The 18,852-nt window shown below is 46.1% G+C and overlaps 1 protein-coding gene across 3 annotated transcripts in view; it reads right to left on the reverse strand.

Moving 5' to 3' along the window:
• Positions 1-18,852, reverse strand: part of vash1 (vasohibin 1) — a 63,216-nt gene that overhangs the window by 26,946 nt on the left and 17,418 nt on the right. For all 3 annotated transcript variants that reach the window (XM_063045921.1, XM_063045931.1, XM_063045939.1), the window contains exons 2-6: positions 17,356-17,444; positions 12,718-12,774; positions 7,243-7,317; positions 5,339-5,720; positions 1,625-1,740 (exon numbers count right to left, since the gene is read on the reverse strand). In XM_063045921.1, the coding sequence (XP_062901991.1) occupies positions 1,625-1,740; positions 5,339-5,720; positions 7,243-7,317; positions 12,718-12,774; positions 17,356-17,444 (719 nt within the window). The remainder of the gene's footprint in view (positions 1-1,624; positions 1,741-5,338; positions 5,721-7,242; positions 7,318-12,717; positions 12,775-17,355; positions 17,445-18,852) is intronic.

Consider the following 18,852-nt stretch of genomic DNA (forward strand, 5'->3'; position numbering starts at 1 on the left):
TGTGTTGGCCTTCAGAGCCAGGAGATTGAATTCAAGAGGCCCAAAACAGGCCCAAAACTATAAAACCCTAGCTCTATAAAACCTTAGAATTCTGGTTGCCTCCTTATAGTAAGGATGTAGAAGAGTGAAGAGGAGATTTACCAGGATACAGTACTGCCTGGATTAGACAGCCAAAGTTGAACGAATGACAGCTTCTCTCTTTGAAGTAGAGGAGAAAGAGAGGTAATTTGATAGAAGAATTCAAGATGAGGAAAGGCCTATAGCCAGAGACATCCCCTTCCCCGGCCCCGAGTGGAAATAACTAATATGAGGGGGCATAATTTTAAGGTGATTGGAGGAAAGTATAGTTTTTTTTTATATAAACGCAGTGGTAGGTGCGTGGAATGTCCTGCCAGGCTGGTGTTCGAGGTAGATATATTAGGGACATAAACTCTTAGATGGGCACATGGATGAAACAAAAATGGAGGGCTTTATGGGAGGAAAGGTTAGATTGATATTGTAGAAAGTTAAAGGGCTGGCACAACATTGTGGGCTGAAGAGCCTGCACTGTGCTGTAATATTCTATGTTTAAACAACTGACTCGTTTGAGCATTAAGCAACAAATTAGTTTGAAAGAATGCGAGACAGTGTCTGATTGACCTTCAGGATTGGATATCTCTGAGTAACGAATTCTCCACACTAAGAGCCACCGTTTTGAAAGCAGTCAGCACATTTGCAGCGATCAATAGAACGCCTGTCAGGGAAACAAAATACTCTTCACAAAGTACTGTAGCTGGAGACCAGGGCACAGCCTGTGTCTGATGGCGGGTCTGGGGACGTGGCTTTTAATAGAACACTGAACAGCACAGCACAGGAACTGTCCCTTTGGCCTACCATGTCTGTGCTGTCTATGATGCTCAATTAAACTAAATCCCTTCTGCATATATCCCTCCATTTTGTGCTGTTCATGTATCCGTCTTAACGCTTCTTAAAAATTACTGTTGTTTCTGAATCCAACACTTTCCCTGGTAGTGCGCTCCAGGCTGCTCCTACTGCGTGCGAAAAAAAAACAAAAGTTGCCCCATATGTCTCCTTTAAATTCCACCCCCCCTCACCTGAAACCTATGCCCCCTAGTATCTGACATTACCACCCAGGGAAATGGGTGGTGAGAGTATGGAATGGGCAGCCAGTTGAAGTGGCAGACAGGAGTTTGGATAAGTACATGGAGAAGAGGGGTATGGTACAGGTGCAGATTGGTGGGACAAGGGAGAAGGGACGAGATGGGCTGAAGGGCTTGTTTCTGTGTTGTAGTGCTCTAGGACTAAAATGATTCTATTTACACCTCTCAAATTTGTAAACTTCTATCATGTCTCCTCTCACCTTCCGACACCGCAGAGGAAGCAACCCAAGTTTGTCCTTGCTTTATAGCTGAAACTTTGATCCAGCCAGCTCCCTGGCACCTGTCCACAGGCCCCCCTCCCCCCATACTCTGCGACGACCAGAACTGCACATAAAACTCCAAGTTTTTACACAGTTGATGACACTGCTTGGTGGAGTATTTAAGAGCGTAGTTAATCCAGGAATGGGAAGGGGGGGGGTGGGGCTAAGACATCCCAGGTAGTTTCCCGTGTCGCAGTAACCTACCGTCTCTCGCTGCGGCCATTCCTGCGATGAGGGCTTGACTGGCTGCGCTGGGGCGATGAGGTGTCCTTCTTCCTCTCACGGGTTGGAGACGAGGGCACAGTTGCCCCCTTCACAACCTGCAGTGGGTCAGGGGAAGGAGAGTGGGTCATATTTGCATGGAGAAAACTAGTTCATTTCCCGCATATATAGTATTGGGAACTAACCTGGTATCCATCCCGAACCCACCCTGCCAGCAGCTTCGTCGTCACTTGCCTAGAACGAAACACGGAGTCCAGATTGGAGCCCAAGGGCCTCCCGCAGGCCTGGACTGGAATCCAGAAAGGAGGGAGGGAAGAACAGGGCTTGGTTTGTTGTTGCTGCTTGGTATGTTCTGTTTTGTTGAGTTCTGTGTTGTTCTGTAGAGCATGTTATGTTGGTTCCACAATTTGGTGGCATTTGTGGGCTGCACCCTCCCTCCCCCAGCATAAATGAGCCATTTCACTGTTTCAGTGCACACGATAAATCAATCTGAATCTGATTGCACTGATGGCTCCCCAGGGAACGTGCCAAGGGAAAGGGACAACCTCACCTCTTGTGCCTCCTTCCCTCAGCACTGAACACACCACGCAGAAGGAAGTGCTTTAAACATAGGGGAAAGTTACAAAAAGCCTGGGACCATGCACTACCAGGTTCAAGGTCAGCTTCTATCCCACTGTTATCAGACTCTCTCCTACAATAAATAGGAACTCTTGATCATCACATTCTACCTCACCATGGCCCCCATGCCCCCTACACCTTGTCTGCCTGTAGTTTCTCTATTACTGTAACACTTCATTCAGCAATTGTTTTGTGTAGAGCCACAGAGCAGAAAAGCTCAAGAACACTACTTTGTCGACTCAGGCCTAGGGGGCCGGTGTCGGGCACGATGACGGACTCTCCACTTCTCCCTCTCCCTCATCAGTGTGTTCAGATCATCTACATTAGCCACGCCGCTGTCTTCTAGGAGCGTGTTGACCATAGTCTTGGGAGGGCGCCCAGGGTTCATCCTCCCGTGCTTGGGCTCCCATATGATGACTAGGTTGGCAGGTAGCTCGGGGTGGCGTAGGCAGTGCCCCACTAGTTGCAGTCTTCTCGCCTCAATTTTAGTGGTGAGCATCAGAAGGTTGTTATAGAGCTCGACGTTCGTCACGTGCTGTTGCCAATTCACGTCAAGAACCATCCAGAGCATTTGTGTATAGCAACCATCTAGAGACTTTGGCATCGTCTTGGTGAGTATCCACGTCTCGCATCCGTACTTGAGAATGGACTCTATGACTGCTATGAAAGTCCTCTTTTCAAGCCCTCTGGTCAGGTTCGACTTCCAGATTTCCTTCATGTCATTCATAGCCCTCCACGCCAGCGCCTTCCGTATCTTTATGTCCTTCTCTGAACTCATCATTTTTGACCCAAGGTACTTGTGGTCAAAGACTTTCTTAACGGTATCATTCTCTATGGTCTTGAGAGTACCTTCGTCGCAGGCCCTTTAATAAATCCTAACCTTTCCTATAATAGTCAAATTCCAACAACATTGTAAATTCATCTTTCCTGTAGGTAGGATATCGATATCTTGATATGGAACGATCCATGTGGAAGGCAGGCAAACAAAAGCCCTGCACTGTGCTCAAGAACACAAGAACAGGAGTTGGCCATCTGATCCCTTGAGACTGCTCTATCATTCAATCATATCATGGCTGATCTAGTTGTGGACTCAGCTCCACTTACCCGCTTTTTCCTCATAACTCTGAATTCCTCTGCTGTGCAAAAATCTACGTATTAAATATATTTCACGAGGTTGTCTCTACTGCTTCCCTGGGCAGAGAATTCCACAGATTCCTTACTCTGAGGAAAGCAATTTCTCATCTCTATCCCAAGTCTATTCCTCTTGAATCTTGAGGCTATGTCCCCTTGTTCTCATCTTACTCACCAGTGGAAACAACTTTCCTGTCTCTATGTTATCTATTCCTTTCATAATTCTGTACGTTTTTGTAAAATCCCCTCACATTCTTCTGATCTCCAGCGAGTATAGTCCCAGGTGACTCAATCTCTTCTCTTAGGCTAGCTCCCTCATCTCCGGAATCTATCTGGTGATCCTCCTCTGCCCCGACTCCGAAGCCTGTATATCCTTCAAGTGAGGAGATCAGAACTGCACACGGTACTCCAGGTGGGGCCTGTATCTGCAGATGTGTGACAACCACAAACCAATTACCAATAATTAGCTGTTAAACAGCATGTGGCTCCTTAGCCCTTGACCCTGGAACCAGAGTAACTTTGCTTCTCTGGGTAACAAGGGTTGGCCGATAAACTGTGGCCGCAGCACCAGCGAACTGGAATGGGTTTATTATTGTCACACGCAGTGAAAAGCTGGCCTTACATGCTGTACACACAGATCACTTAATTGAGGCAGAACAAGGGACAAGGAACAGAACACAGAATACAGTGCAGCAGCTGCAGAGAAGATGCAGCGCAGGGAAACAAAGTCCAAGATCATGGAGGCAGTTGGAAAGTCAAGCTCAGAGTGGCACAGTGGCACAGCAGTCAATATAACGCTTTATAACGCCAGCAACCTGGGTTTGGTTCAATTCCCGCTGCTGCCTGCAAGGAGTTTGCACATTCTCCCCGTGACCGTGTGGGTTCTGCTCCAGGTCCCTACCATGCTCTGAAGATTTACAGGTTAGGATTAGCAAGTGGTGGGTATGAAACATGGTAACCTTGCAGGCTGCCCCCAGCACATAGAAAACCTACAGCACAATACAGGCCCTTCGGCCCACAAAGCTGTGCCGAACATGTCCTTAACTTAGAACTACCTAGGGCTTTACCCATAGCCCTCTATTTTGCTAAGCTCCATGCATCCATCCAGGAGTCTCTTAAAAGACCCCATTGTTTCCGCCTCCACCACTGCCGCCGGCAGCCCATTCCACACACTCACCACCCTCTGCACAAAAAAATTACCCCTGACATCTCTGTACCTACTTCCAAGCACCTTAAAACTATGCCCTCTTGTGCTAGCCATTTCAGCCCTGGGGAAAAGCCTCTGACTATCCACACCATCAATGCCTCTCATTATCTTGTACACCTCCATCAGGTCACCTCTCATTATCTTGTACACCTCTCATCCTCCGTCACTCATATCCTCGGACTATGGTCAATGTTGACACATTTTACGGTATGTTTCAATGTACATGTGACAAGTAAGGCTCATCTTTAATATCATTGTATTGCGGAACCATCCAATAGACATAACAGTGGGACAGAAGCAGTCCTTGAGCCTGCTGGTACGTGCTTTCAGGGTTTTGGTCAATGGGAGCGGGGAAACATCCTGGGAGGGTGGGGTCTTTGACTGTGCTGGTTGCTCTACTGAGCCAGTGAAAAGTTTAGACAGAGTCCACGGTGGTGAGACTGTTTTTGGTGATAGGCTGAGATGTGACCACAGCTCACTGTGGTCTCTGGTGCAGAGTGGTGGAGGGAGCATAGAGGCTTGTTCTGGCCTTGCTGGTGCAACACACGGTGGGTGTGATGCTCTAGGTCGACGGGGAGGGGAGGGGCCCGCCCCAGCCTTGCCTTCAGCCGCATGTCGTGGGTGTGACGCTCTAGATCGATGGGGTGGGGAGGGGCCCGCCCCAGCCTTGCCTTCAGCCGCATGTCGTGGGTGTGATGCTCTAGGTCGACGGGGAGGGGAGGGGCCCGCCCCAGCCTTGCCTTCAGCCGCATGTCGCGGGTGTGACGCTCCAGCTCCCTGCGTAGCTGCTCACGGCTCAGTTTCTCCACATCGATCACGGAGTGCTGCCACTCTATCTGCTCCACGCTGTGTGGGTCGTGGGACACGTACTGCCCAATCTTCACTTTCTTCAGCGTGTGCCAGCACCTTCTGTAGGACTCCTCGAACTCCAGCACCAGGTCGAGCAAGGTCCGGCTCACAGGAGGCTTGAACATGAGCTCCTCACGCCGGCTCATGCCCAGCGTGCCGAAGCGGCCGGCATAGTGGATCCCCAGCACTATGTGACGGAAGTAATTCCCTGAGAACTGCGTTTTGAAACTGATGGGGAACCTCTCTACGTCCGGCATACTGTTGGTGAGGTAACTGATTGCAGTTATGAAGGAAAAAAACACATGCTGTTTACAGAGATAACTGGAGGCACACAAGTTTGAATCTGCCAAATTCTGGGGCACAGTAGCTTAGCAGTTAACACAACATAGAAAATAGGGTAGCACAGCAAAAGCCTTCCTGCCTACGAAGTTGTGCAGACTTTTTAAAGCCTACTGCAAGATCAATCAAATTTTTCTCCCTATTTTTCTTTCATCCATGTCTAAGAGTCTCTTAAATGTCCCTAATATACCTTCCTCTACCACCACCCCGGTAGTGCGTTCCACGCATGCACCATTTAGTGTTTAAAAAAAAACTCTACCTTTGACTTCCTCCCTATACAGTATTTTCCTCCAATCAGCTTAAAATGATGTCCCCTTGTAATACTAGTATAGCACCAGTGCTGCTGCTGAAAGGAGTTTGTTAATTTCTTCCCATATTCCAAAGACATGTGTGTTATAATTAGCAACACACACAAAATGCTGGAAAAACTCAGCAGGCCAGGGTTAGAATTAGCAAGTTGTGGGCATGGTATATGTTGGAGCCAGAAGCGTGGTGACACTTGTTGGCTGCCCTCCGCACATCCTCGGACAGCGTTGGTCATTGACGCAAATGATGCATTTCACTGTATGTTTCGATGTACGTGGGACAAATAAAGGAAATAAAAGACAAGGCTGTTGGAACTGAATGGGCCAGGCAGCATCTGTGGAGGGAAGCGGATAGCCAAGTGACCTAGATGGAGGGGCCTGACCCAAAATGGACTGCCCACCTCTCTCCACAGGCTCCGCCTGACCTGCTGAGTTCCTCCCGCAGTGTGTGGTCAACTCCAGACTTAGTCAGTTACTGAACTGAGGAGAAACACTCAAAGTGCTGAAGGATCTCAGCAGATCAGGAAGCATCTATGAAAGGGAATGAACAGTCACCATTTTGGGTTGAGACCCGTCATCAGGATTGGCAAAAGGAGAGACAGTTGGCATGCTATGGTGGGAGGAGGGGATGGAGCAAGAGCTGATGGGTAGATACAGGTGAGCAGGGAGGGGTAAAGTGAGAATAATGTCAGAAGCTGGGAGGTGATAGGTTGAAGTGACAAAGGGCTGAAGAAGATGGAATCTGATAGGAGCAGACAGTGGACCATAGAATAAAGGGGAACTGGAGGGAGGAATGTGGGGGAGATGGGGCAGATGGAAATGGTGGGAGAGTGGAAGAGAAGGAGTTATGGGGTCAGAGGGATAAGGAAAAAAGGTGGTGGTGGTGGGGGGGGGGGGGGAGGAAACAACGAGTACCAGAAGTTGGAGAAATTGAAGTTCACAGGTTGGAGACTATCACATACCAAATGTTGTTCCTCTAATCTACTGAATGGAGGAGTGGGCTGGAGAGCAGAATGTCCTTTCCCTGCACCCCATTGAAAACACAAACACGGGATCCTTCTGCCGGTGGGGGGTGAAGAAGAGGGTGTGGATAGCGAGGTCCGGTGTTCACCAGCCTGTTCCCAACTTTCTCCATAGAAGGAAAAGGATACATCCCGAGTATCACAGCTTCCAAGCACTTTATTGGCAGAGATTCTCGAATCATTTCCCGTGCAAGATCCATTAGGCTGCAAGACAAGAAACAACTAAGACACAAAAGCTTTAGAATGTACTGAGGAGAATGGAGGGCTAAGAGACTGGGCAGAATAATAGTTTAGCATGGTATTAATGGGCCAAAGGGCCTATTTCTGTGCTGTAGTATTCTATGACTATGACTTTACTATCTCTAACCATCAGGCTCCTGAACCAACATAATTTTACTCATCTCAACACTGAACTGACACCACAACCCATCGACTCACATTCAACGACTCCACAAGTCGTTATCAGTATTATTTATAGTTTTTCATAAATTCTATTGCATTTTTGTTTCTTTAAATGCCCACAAGAAAATGAATCTCAAGATAGCATATGGAGACATACACATTCTTTGATAATAAATTTCTTTTGAACTTTTGTTTGGGTCTGTTATAGGATGACCCCTTCTGTCACCTTGGCTGTGACACTTCGATCTTTATGCTACCTTGTGAGAGCAGATGACTGCCACACCATTCTCCCTCCCCCAACCAGGGAATTGGTTTAGGAGACCGGGTTATTCGTTATGGCAGCAGGAAGCCAACAGGTGACGGAGTACATGCCTACTTTGCTGGTAAAGCAAACTGTTCAGTCCCACCATGCTGCACATTCCCTGTGCCCACACAAATAAATTTTCCTCATGCGCGTCCAGTCCCTATTCAAAGGCCCTGATGGCAGTTTCCAATGTTCTTACAGGAAGCACCTTCCAGACTGGACCACTCTGCAAAGAACTTTTCTCTTAATTCAAATCCCAAAGCATCTGATGGAAATCACATGTGATGTTTGCAGAAATCCAACATACAGGAATTCCTTTATCAACTGCATGGACTCTGTCTTCCTGACTTCAACTCTATTATAATAACTTTACTTACAGGTTTAGTAAATACAGAATATCAAACAGTACAGCAATGAACAGGCCATTTGGCTCAATGTTGTGCTAATCGTGATGCTAATGTGATGGAGACAGACGTGAGAAGGCACAGAGGAACATCTGGAGAAATTTCTGAAATACCCAGTTCGCTGCCGCTGCTACTGTGCGAACGAGAATCTCCGGAGAGAAGGCCCCAAAATCCCCAGCTTTGCCTGTTGCTGGCGACCGAGGCTGGGGTCGAAGCGTTCGGCAGAGATGATGCTTGCTACTTGATGTCGGAGGGCTGATCGGAGCTCGAAGTTTTCGGACGACTCAGAGTTGGCCTGTGGTCGGGCATGGCAGGGAGAGTTTTCTTCCTTCTCCCGTCTGCGTGAGATGTGAGACTTTCGAGAGACTTTGAACTTTTTTTTTTTACTGTGCCCATGGCCTGTTCTTCATCAAGTTATGGTATTGTTGCACTGTTGTAACTATATGTTATAATTATGTGGTTTTTGTTAGTTTTTCAGTCTTGGTCTGTCCTGTGTTTCTGTGATAAAGAGGACTGCGTGTCCTCATAATCTAATCTAGTAATACTAACTGTCCTCCTCCTGTGCATCACCCATTCCCTTATATTCATGAGTCTGTCTAAAAGCCTTCTAAACTCCACCAAACTGTCTGCTTCCACAATGTATTCCAGGCACCTATCACTCTTTGCATAAAAAAAAAACTTGCCCCTCAAGCTTCCCCTTCTAACCTTAAAAGCATGTCTTCTGGTGTCTGACATTTCTACTCTGGGGAAAAGATTGTCTATCTAAGCCTCCTAACTTTACAAACTTCTGTCAGCTCTCCTCTTAACCTGCAACACACTAAGGAGAACTCAAGTTTGTCCAACCTTGCCTTGTAACACGTATCCACTAGTTCAGGCAACATCATGGTGAACCTCTTCTGAACCCTCTTCACATCCTTCTAGTGAAGGAGTGATCAGAAATGCACACAATACTCCAAGCCCAGTCTGATTCAAGATCCCTTAAATTCAATTAAGTCATCGAGTAAAACATCACGGATACAGGCCCTTCAGTCCAACTGGCCCATGCCAGCAATGGTACCCATCCAGCTAATCCCAATTCCCTGCATTCAGCCCATATCCCTCCATGTACCCATCCAAGACTTTCTGAAATGATGTTATTGTACCTGTCTCAACCACTTCCTCTGGCAGCTTGTTCCATGTACTCACCACTCTGTGTGGGGAAAGAAAAACTGACTCTCAATCCCTTTGAAATCCTTCCCTTCCCACCCTAAATCTCTGCCCCCTAGTTTTGGATTCCCCTACCCTGGGGAAAAGACCGTTACCTCCACCATATCTGTGCTCCTCAGAAATTTAAACATTTTTGCAAGGCCACCCCCTCATTCTCTTATAGAATCAAAGTACAGCACAGAAATAAGTTCTTTGGCCCATCTAGTCTGTGCCAAACCATTTAAATTGCCTACTTCCATTGACCTGCACCTGGATTGTGCTCATTCCACACTAACGACCCACTGAGCAAAAAACTTTCCCCTAATCTTCCCCTTAAACATTTCACCTTTCACTCTTAACTCATAATTCTACTTGTAGTCCCACTCAATCAGTGGAAAAAGACTGTTTGCATTTACCCTATCTATACCTCTATTCCTCAATCTCCCCTCAATTTTCTACGTTCCAAGGAATAAAGTCCTAACCTATTCTATTGTTCTTTATAACTTAGGTCCTCCAGTCTTGTGACATACTTGTAAATTTTATCTGTACTCTTTCAACCTTATTGCCCTCTTCCCTTTAGGTAGGTGACCAAAACTGCACATGATACTCCAAATTAGGCACCACTAATATCCTGTACAACTTCAATATAACATTCCATCTCCTATACTCAATACTTTGATTTATAAAGGCCAATGTACCAAAAACTCTCTTTACAACAATACCTACCTGTGCCGACACTTACAATGAAGTATGGATCTGTATTCCTAGATCCCTTTGTTCTACCACACTCCTCAGTGCCCCACCGTTCATTGTTTAAGACCTACCCTGGTTGGTCCTACTGAAGTGCAATACCTTGCATATGTCTGCATTAAATTCCGTCTGCCATTTTTCAGCTCATTTTTCCAGCTGGTCCAGATCCCACTGCAAGCTCTGATAGTCTTCCTCACTGTCCACTACCCCCAACCTCAGTACCATCCTCAAATTTACAATTTACAAGGGGAGGGGAGGAGAAGATGGTGGCGCGACGCAGCGCTCTGAAATGATATCGTGTTTGTTAACTAGGGGCCGTGCACAATCCTGATTTGATGAAGACTGACATGAGAAGCACAGAGGAACACCTGGAGAAACTTCTGAAATGCCCGCTTCGCTGCCGCTGCTACTGTGCAATCGAGAATCTCCGGCGGGGAAGGCCCCAAATCCTCGGCTTCGCCTATTGCTGGGGCCGGGGTTGAAGCGCTCAGCAGAGATGGTGCTCAGTGCTCGGTGTCGGAGGGTCGGTTGGAGGCTCGAAGTTTTCGGACGGACTCAAGAGTCGGCTGTGGTCCGGTGCCTCCAGAGTGCTGCATTGGGAAGTTTGCAGCGCTGGAAGCTCATGGCAGGGAGAGTTTCTCCCTTCTGCCGTCTGTGTGAGATGATAGGACTTTCAAGAGACTTTGAGATTTTTTTTTTACCGTGCCCATGGTCTGCTCTTCATCAAATTACGGTATTGCTTTGCACTGTTGTGACTATATGTTATAATTATGTGGTTTTGTCAGTTTTTTTTTAGTCTTGGTTTGTCTCGTGTTTTTGTGATATCATTCTGGAGGAACATTGTATCATTTCTTAATGCATGTATTACTAAATGACAATAAAAGAGGACTGTGTGCCCTCATAATCTAATCTAATCTAAATTTGCTGATCCAGTTAACTACATTAACATCCAGATTGTTGATATACATTATAAGTGGACCCAACACCCATCCCTGCAGCACTTTATTAATCATGGGCCTCCAGAGAGGCAACCACCTACTACCACTCTCTGGCTTCTCCCACAAAGCCAACATCCAATCCAATTTATTATCTCATTTTGAAAGCCAAGCGACTGAACCTTTTTTGACCAACCTCCCATGTAGGACCTTGTCAAATGTCTTGAAGTCCATGTAGACAACATCCATCGCCTTGCCTTCATCAACTTTCCTGGTAACTCCCTCGAAAAACTAAGATTGCTTAGACACAACCTACCACGCACAAAGCCATGCTGAATATATCAAATCAGTCCATGTCTATCCAACTATACATATCTGGTCCCTTAGAATACCTTCCAATGACTCTCCTAATCCACATGTCAGGCTCACCAGCCGATAGTTTCCTGGTTTATTTTTAAAAGCCTTTCTTACACAGAACTTCAGCTATCCTTCAATCCTCTGGTATCTCACCTGTCATTAAGGATGATTTCAATATCTCTGCTCAGGCCCCTGCAATTTCTGCACTTGCTTCCTACAAGGAATAGAGGCCTCGCCTGGCCAACCTCTCCCTGAAACTCAGACCCTCTATTCCTGGCAGCATCCTAAAATGTTTTCTGCATGTTTCCAGTTTAACATCTTTCCTGTAACAGGGTGACCAGAACTGTACATAGGACTCCAAGCACAACCTCAATGACTTGTACAACTGCAACATAATATCCCAATTCTGTAAGGTGGACCGTTGAGTCCAAACACATTCTGCCTTTGACACTACAGCAGGAATAATTTCCGTGTCCCATCATAGCCTTAACTCCCAAACCAGAGGCTCTGAGATGTTCTTCCTATGCCCTTTCACTTTACTCAAACACTTTCATAGCAACTGCCCATGACGAATCTGTTGGACTAGAGCATCCCTAGCAATATATGGGCATCTAAATTTCTGGCGCAGTCATCTATGGTAGAAAGGAATTCTCACTTGGAAGTAACCTGGGATGCTTCTCTCGCAAGTTTGACTAGCTTGGGACACGAGGTTGTGTCATCAGCTCACAGTTATGTTAACGCAAGACAGGACATCATTCCTGAAATCAGTTTTTGCCCCCTTTGTGTTAAGCAGAATAAAAGGCAACAATTACCCAGATCTTGGGACAGACTTTGACTTTGATACCAGTCACCCTAATTGTGATTCTTTTGAGAGTTTATATTATTGTCTATTTAACAACGGGTTTATTTTAATTGAGGTGCGTCTTTCCTTGAGCAGTGTTTGGAAGACCCAAACGCGGCTGGAAAAATAGCTGCAGCTGAGGATTTTGAGTTTGAGATGCAGTGACACAAAATATAAAATAGTATACTTATACTAGCTTTATAGTTCTCCATTTAGAACAAACAGAACATTACAGCACAGCACAGGCCCTTGTGGGAAATGCTTGCCATATGAAGGAGGCCAAACTGTGCATGGCAAAGGAAAAGGACCACACGACTGGCTCATATGGGTTAATAACAAAGGTGGCAGAAACTGGTTCTTTGAATCAACACAATATTGCCCAAGTGGGTGTGCATTGATGAACATGAACAGATCAGTGCTACTTACCCAGTTAGAGGTCGATTCTTCTTAATCTCAAAGAACTGGGTCCCAGTGTGATTGTACCTGGAGTGCACAGTTAAGCAATGTACTTCAACGTGCCTGAGGCAGAATCACTTTAGTGTAGAGACACTGCAGCGTACTTGGTCCAACTGCTCCCAACTTTGGGAAAGATGTGCATATGAATATTCTTCAATAACTCAGTAGTACTAGATGTACAGACTCGGGACCTGAAACCTCATTTAACCCCAAAGACACCTGTCCCAATCTAAGCCACGAAGTTTATACTGAGCCCTGACATGAGGTACCTGTTTGCAAAGAAGCTGATGCAATCCACAGCATAAGTCTTGCTTTAACTGCAGTTGCACTTGGGTAATACAAGGGGGCATAACTTTAAGGTGATTGGAGGAAAGTATGGGGGTATGTCAGTCAGCTGTATATTCCCCCCGCACACCAGAGTCGTGGATGTGTGGAACACACTACAGGGTGGTGGTGGAGGCAGATACATTGAGGGCATTTAAGGGACTCTTAGTTAGCACATGGATGAAAGAAAAAATATTGGACTATGTTGAGGAAAGTATTAGATTATGTTTAAAGGTCAGCAAAACACCATGGCCAAAGCACCTGTGTTGTGCTGCTCCATTTTCAATGTATTGTCACACAATGTCGAGTAAGACGTTGAGGTGTTCTAACCACTTAACAGGCCGCTTTTGGTGGAATTGGAGCCTGCAGGTGAATGGCCTTTCAACTAACTACAAAGGGAAACCGCACAAGTCCCACTTGATATTCCATTAGAGTGTTCATGGAACTGAGTGTGCCTGTGTCTACAGGTAGTACAAAGGATAACTCCAATTCCCTCGTCCATCAGGAAAGACTGAACTGCAGCCTGGTGACATCACATCAGGGACAATGTTTGGGAGTGGAGCAGGGTTGTGGGAAAGAGATGGAGATGCCTTCATTTCCTCTCTGTTTGCCCTTCAATTTAAACAAAATCTTTTCATCTCTGGGAATCAGGGAGAAGCAAGACTTGTGCAAGTCAAGGCACACTAATTTCCATCTTTGCATATGAATAGAACTAACACTGACTATGCTCACACAAGAGTTCAGTGCATTTTGCCAAATGCAGAAAAAAAACAGCTGACAAACCAAGAAAAGCAATGCAGTCCCCAAAGCTTTACCTCGAAATTAATGGAGGTTTAAGAATCAGTTAGTTTTTTCTATTAATAGGAGAGTTAACGGAACATTATTGCTGCTTGATGCCATGTTCTTCCAGCACTCTGGATTTCAATCATCTGCAGAATATCCTGTCTTTAGAACATTATTGTACATTGCTCAGGGAATTGAATACAAAAGTAGAGAGATTACATTTGTTATTCAGGCATTGCATTTAGTAAGTCAAATAAGAGAAGAACATATGCAGTAAATGATGAGGCTCCAAGGAGTGTTGATGAGCAGGAAGTATACCAAATCATTCGGAATACAGTATTGATAATATGAATGGTAACTGTTTCCCCCAACTTAGCGGAAGATAAAGCTAGGGCAGATTCTGATTTATCTGTCGCATGTACATACATCAAAACATCTCAGGTTAAGAGGGGAAAGCTTTAAAGGGAACTTTAGGAGTGTTTCCACGCCCCCACATGGAGGGTGTTGGATATGTGGAATAAGCCGCTAGCGGAAGATGCAGAAGTAGGTACAATTGCAATGGTGCAAGGACTCACGATGGTAAAGTGCAGAGTGAGTTTCCTGCACTGGAAAAATAAAGGACCAAGGTCGCTGTCTAAAAATGGTCACCTGTGGGAGGATTGTTTTTCTGCAAGGGTGGTGAGTCTTTGCAAAGAGACAAGACACAGGATTAGGATGAGAGGAGGAACCCAAGGGGCAAGCTTTTCACCCAGGGTGTGGTCAGTCTGTGGAATGAGCTGCCAGAGAAGTGACTGAGGCCGGTATATTAAAGACTTCTTTTAAAAGACCCTTGGATAGGATAGTTTTAGACAGATGTGGGCCAAATGCATGCAAACAGACAGGCTCAGATGGACAAGTTGGGGTGAAGGGCCCTTTTTCCGCCATGCTGTGCAAATAACTCTCAGCGCAGCAAGGTAGCGTAGCAACATTTACAGCACCAGCAATTTGGGGTTCAATTCCAGCCACTGTCTGTAAGTAGTTTTTACATTCTCCTTGTGACCACGTGGTTGTGACCACGTGGATTTCCTTCGGGCGCTCTGGTTTCCTCCCACTTTGCAAAGGCACGTGGGTCAGGGTCAGTAAGCTGTGGGCATGTTGGCACCAGAAGTGAGACTTGCAGGCTGACCCCAGCACATCCTCGGACTGTGTTGGTCTTTGATACAAATTTTCACTGTACATTTCAACGTGCGTGTGACAAATAAAGCTAATTTTTAAACAAATTTGCTTCTCAGAGCAGAAAGAGAGGCTCTGAATTTGTCTTAAAGCCGGAGGGATTGTTGAGAAGCAAGAAAGCACAAGATTTCCATTGGCAGATGGGAGCGGTGAGTTGAGGTTACTCTCGTATCAGCCATGATGGTATGGACATGCCTCACAGTGGCTCAAACACGAGAAAGACTGCAGAGGCTGCAAATCCAAGCAACATACACTCAATGCTGGAGGAACTTAGGTCAGGCAGCATCTATGGAAAAGAGTAAACAGTCAATGTTTTGGGCTGAGACTATTCATCAGAACTGGTAAAAAAAAATGTGAGAGTTAGAGTAAGAAGGTGTGGGGAGGATTTAGTACAAGTTGGTAGGTGCTAGGTGAAACCAGGAGAGGGAGAGTAAAGAACTGGGAATTAAATGGTGAAAGAGATAAAGGGCTGGAGAAGGGGAAATCTGAGAGGGTAGAACACCATGGAAAGAAGGGAAGGGGGAAGGAGCACCAGAGGGAGGTAATGGGTAGGTAAGGAGATAAAGTGAGAGGGAGAAATGGGAATGGGGAATGGTGAAGGGGTCAATTACTGGAAGTTTGAAAAGTCTATGTTTATGCCATCACATTGGAGGCTACCCAGATGGAATACAAGGTGTTGCTTCTCCAACCTGAGTGTGGCCTCAACGTGGCAGTAGGAGGGCTTAGACTGACATGTCGGAATGGGAATGGGAAGTAGGATTGAAATGAACGGTCTCCAGGAGATCCCATTTTTTTTTTCTGGTGGACGGAGTGCAGGTGTTCGGCGAAGCAATCTCCCAGCCTACGCCGGGTCTCATCGATATACAGGAGGCCACACCGGGAGCACCACATATAGTAGATGACGCCAACAGACTCACAGGTGAAGAGTTGCCTCACCTGAGAGGACTGTTTGGGGCCCTGAATGGTAGTGAGGGGGGTGGTGTAGGGCAGGTGAGGCACTTGTTCCGCTTGCAAGAAGTACCCGGAGGGAGTTCAGGAGCCCCTCAGTGGCTTCTCTTTGGTACATTTGTGTGACCTGGTCTGGGTCACATTATGAAGACATGAGAGTCAACCCTAGTAAAATTAGACCACTCAGGTTCAGCGCTAATTCCTCTGTGTTAGGAGGTTGGTGGTGGTGTTGTTATCGTAGGTTACAACAGGACACTGACAGGATGCACACTTGGGCTGAGAAGCGGCAGATAGAGTTAAATCTGGAAAAATGTGAAGAGTTTCACTTTGGAAGGTAGAATTCGAAGGCAGAATACAGGATTAATGGCGGGATTCCTAGCACTGTTGAAGAACAGAGATCTTAAGAGTCCATGTTCATAGATCCCTCAAAGTTTAGTTTTACAGTGCGGACACAAGCCCTTTCAGCCCAACAACTCACCTATTTAACCCTAGAATTTACAACGACCAATTATCCTACTCTATCCGAAGGAAACCCTCAGCATCTTATAAGGTTGTAAGAAGGCGTAGAGTGTGGTGGCCTGCATCAGTCAAGGGATTGAGCTCTGGAGTTGCAATGTTATATCACAGCTTAATAAAACCCTTGCCTGGCCACTCTTGGAATACTGTGCTTAGTTCTGCTCGCCTCATTATAGGAAAGAAGCTTCAGAAAGGGTGCAGAGGAAATTTACCAGGCTGCTGCCTCGACTAGAGAGCATGTCTTGTGAGGAAAGGTTAAGCGAGCTAGGGCTTTTCTCTTTGGAGCAAAGGAGGTTGAGAGATGTCTTGATAGACATACAAGATGAGGCAGCACAGATCAAGTGGATAGTCAGATACTTTTTCCCCAGGGTGGAAATGTGAAATACGAGAGGGCATACCTTTACGATGTTTGGGGGAAGAGTACAGGGAATTAGTTTTTAAAGAACAAAACAGTGGTTGGTACATGGAATGTGCTGCCAGGGCTCAGCACCCAGGCAAGTACATTAGTGACATTTAAGAGCCTGAGGTAGGCACATGGAAAGAAAAATGGAGGTTTATAAGGGAGGGAGGAGTGAGATTGATCTCGGAGTCGGTTAAAGAGTCAGCACAATATTGTGGGCTGAAGAGTCTATACTGTGTAGTGTTCTACGTTCTACATGGCTCAACACAGATCTGCAACAGACCTGAATTTATTCTTCGTCATTTTGATGAGATACATCGAGCCCTGCATTGCCAGAACTTCACTCAGATTTCTAGCATCCGTGGTGCTCTGCTGTATTGTTCTGTGCTTCTGCATCACTCCCATCCCTGGGGCTCAAAGGATACTGCAATTCCCTGGTGTATCTCTGTATGGCTTCCAGGCGGTCAGGGACAAGCGTGGACAGCTGAAATGTAGGCACACATGGTATCGGAATCTGAAAGCACAGGAAATGTACAAAATTAAGTTCAGTTATACACAACCATCCAAAGAGTCTGCAGTGGGGAAGTGGATGAGCTGGTACACTCATTAAATGGGGCTGTTTAGCCTTGGGGGCAAAAATAAAAGGATATGAAGACAGAAACAATGAGCTTAATTTTGGGAATGTATAACAGGCTGCAGGACCATGATTCCTTTAATAACCTCACCAACACAACTTTCATCCTCACTACAACCATCAGATTTTCTCCTGCACGGTAAACTGAGAAGTACCCCTTCGTTTATAAACTGGAACAGCAGAAATCTCCACTGCCATCCTGTCCCTCTCAGCCTCCTTGCAGATGTTCCACTTGCTGTTGTCAGAGTTGTACGGCACAGGAGCAGGCCAGTCAATCCACCATGCTTTTGCTCATGTTACTGCCCATCAACACCAATCCCATTCCAGCATATTAGCTCCTTATTCTTTTGTGACTTGACTATTTAATTGCTTGTCTAAATGTCTCCCAAGCATAGTGGCCAAGGGGTACTACTCTGACTAGAAGTCTTGGGAACACTCATGTATGAATTGCAAAAGGTTGGCTTGCAGATGCAACTGGTTATCAAGGCAAATGGAACAACGACCTTCATTGCTAGAGGGATTAAATTTGAAGTACAGGGAGATAATGCTTCATGTACAGGGTACGGGTGAGGTTGGATCTCGCATACTGTATGCAGGTCTGATCCCCTTCCTTCAGGAAAGATATAACTACTTTGGAGGCTGCGCAGAGGAGATTCACCGGGTTGACTCTGGAGATGAATGGTTAGCCAACGAGGAGAGACTGAATCACCAGGGGGACTACAGTCAATGGAATTCAGAAGGAGAAGACCTTATGGAAACAAAATTATGAAAGGAAAAGGCAAGGAAGTTGTTTCTACTGATAAGGGAGACTAGAACTAGGGGACATAACCTCAAGACTCAAGGGAAAAAAATTGAGGACAGAGATGAGGAGAAATTGCTTTTCCCAGAGAGTGGTAAATCTGTGGAATTCTCTGCCCAGGGAAGCAGTACAGGCTATTTCATTAAATATATTTATGACATGGTTACAACGATTTTTGCACAGCAGGGAAATTAAGGGTAATGGGGAAAAGTCAGGTGGGTGGAGTTAAGTCCACAGCCAGACCAGCCATGATCTTATTCAACAGCAGAGCAGTCTCGACGAGCCAAACGAAAGACTCCTGCTCCTAGTTGTTGTGTTCTTTGCATCAGGCAAATGGTTATACTGACGGCCCAGTCTTTCACAAACATTAATCTCATCAGATCCCCTCCCACCTCCTACCAGGAAATTGAAACCTGTTCCCCCAGCTTTCAGGGAATGGTTCCCATGACTTATCCCTTTTGTGCCCCTCTGTTATGACCCCCTCAGCCT

This window comes from Mobula hypostoma, chromosome 1, assembly GCF_963921235.1.
Source record: "Mobula hypostoma chromosome 1, sMobHyp1.1, whole genome shotgun sequence".
NCBI lineage: Eukaryota > Metazoa > Chordata > Chondrichthyes > Myliobatiformes > Myliobatidae > Mobula > Mobula hypostoma.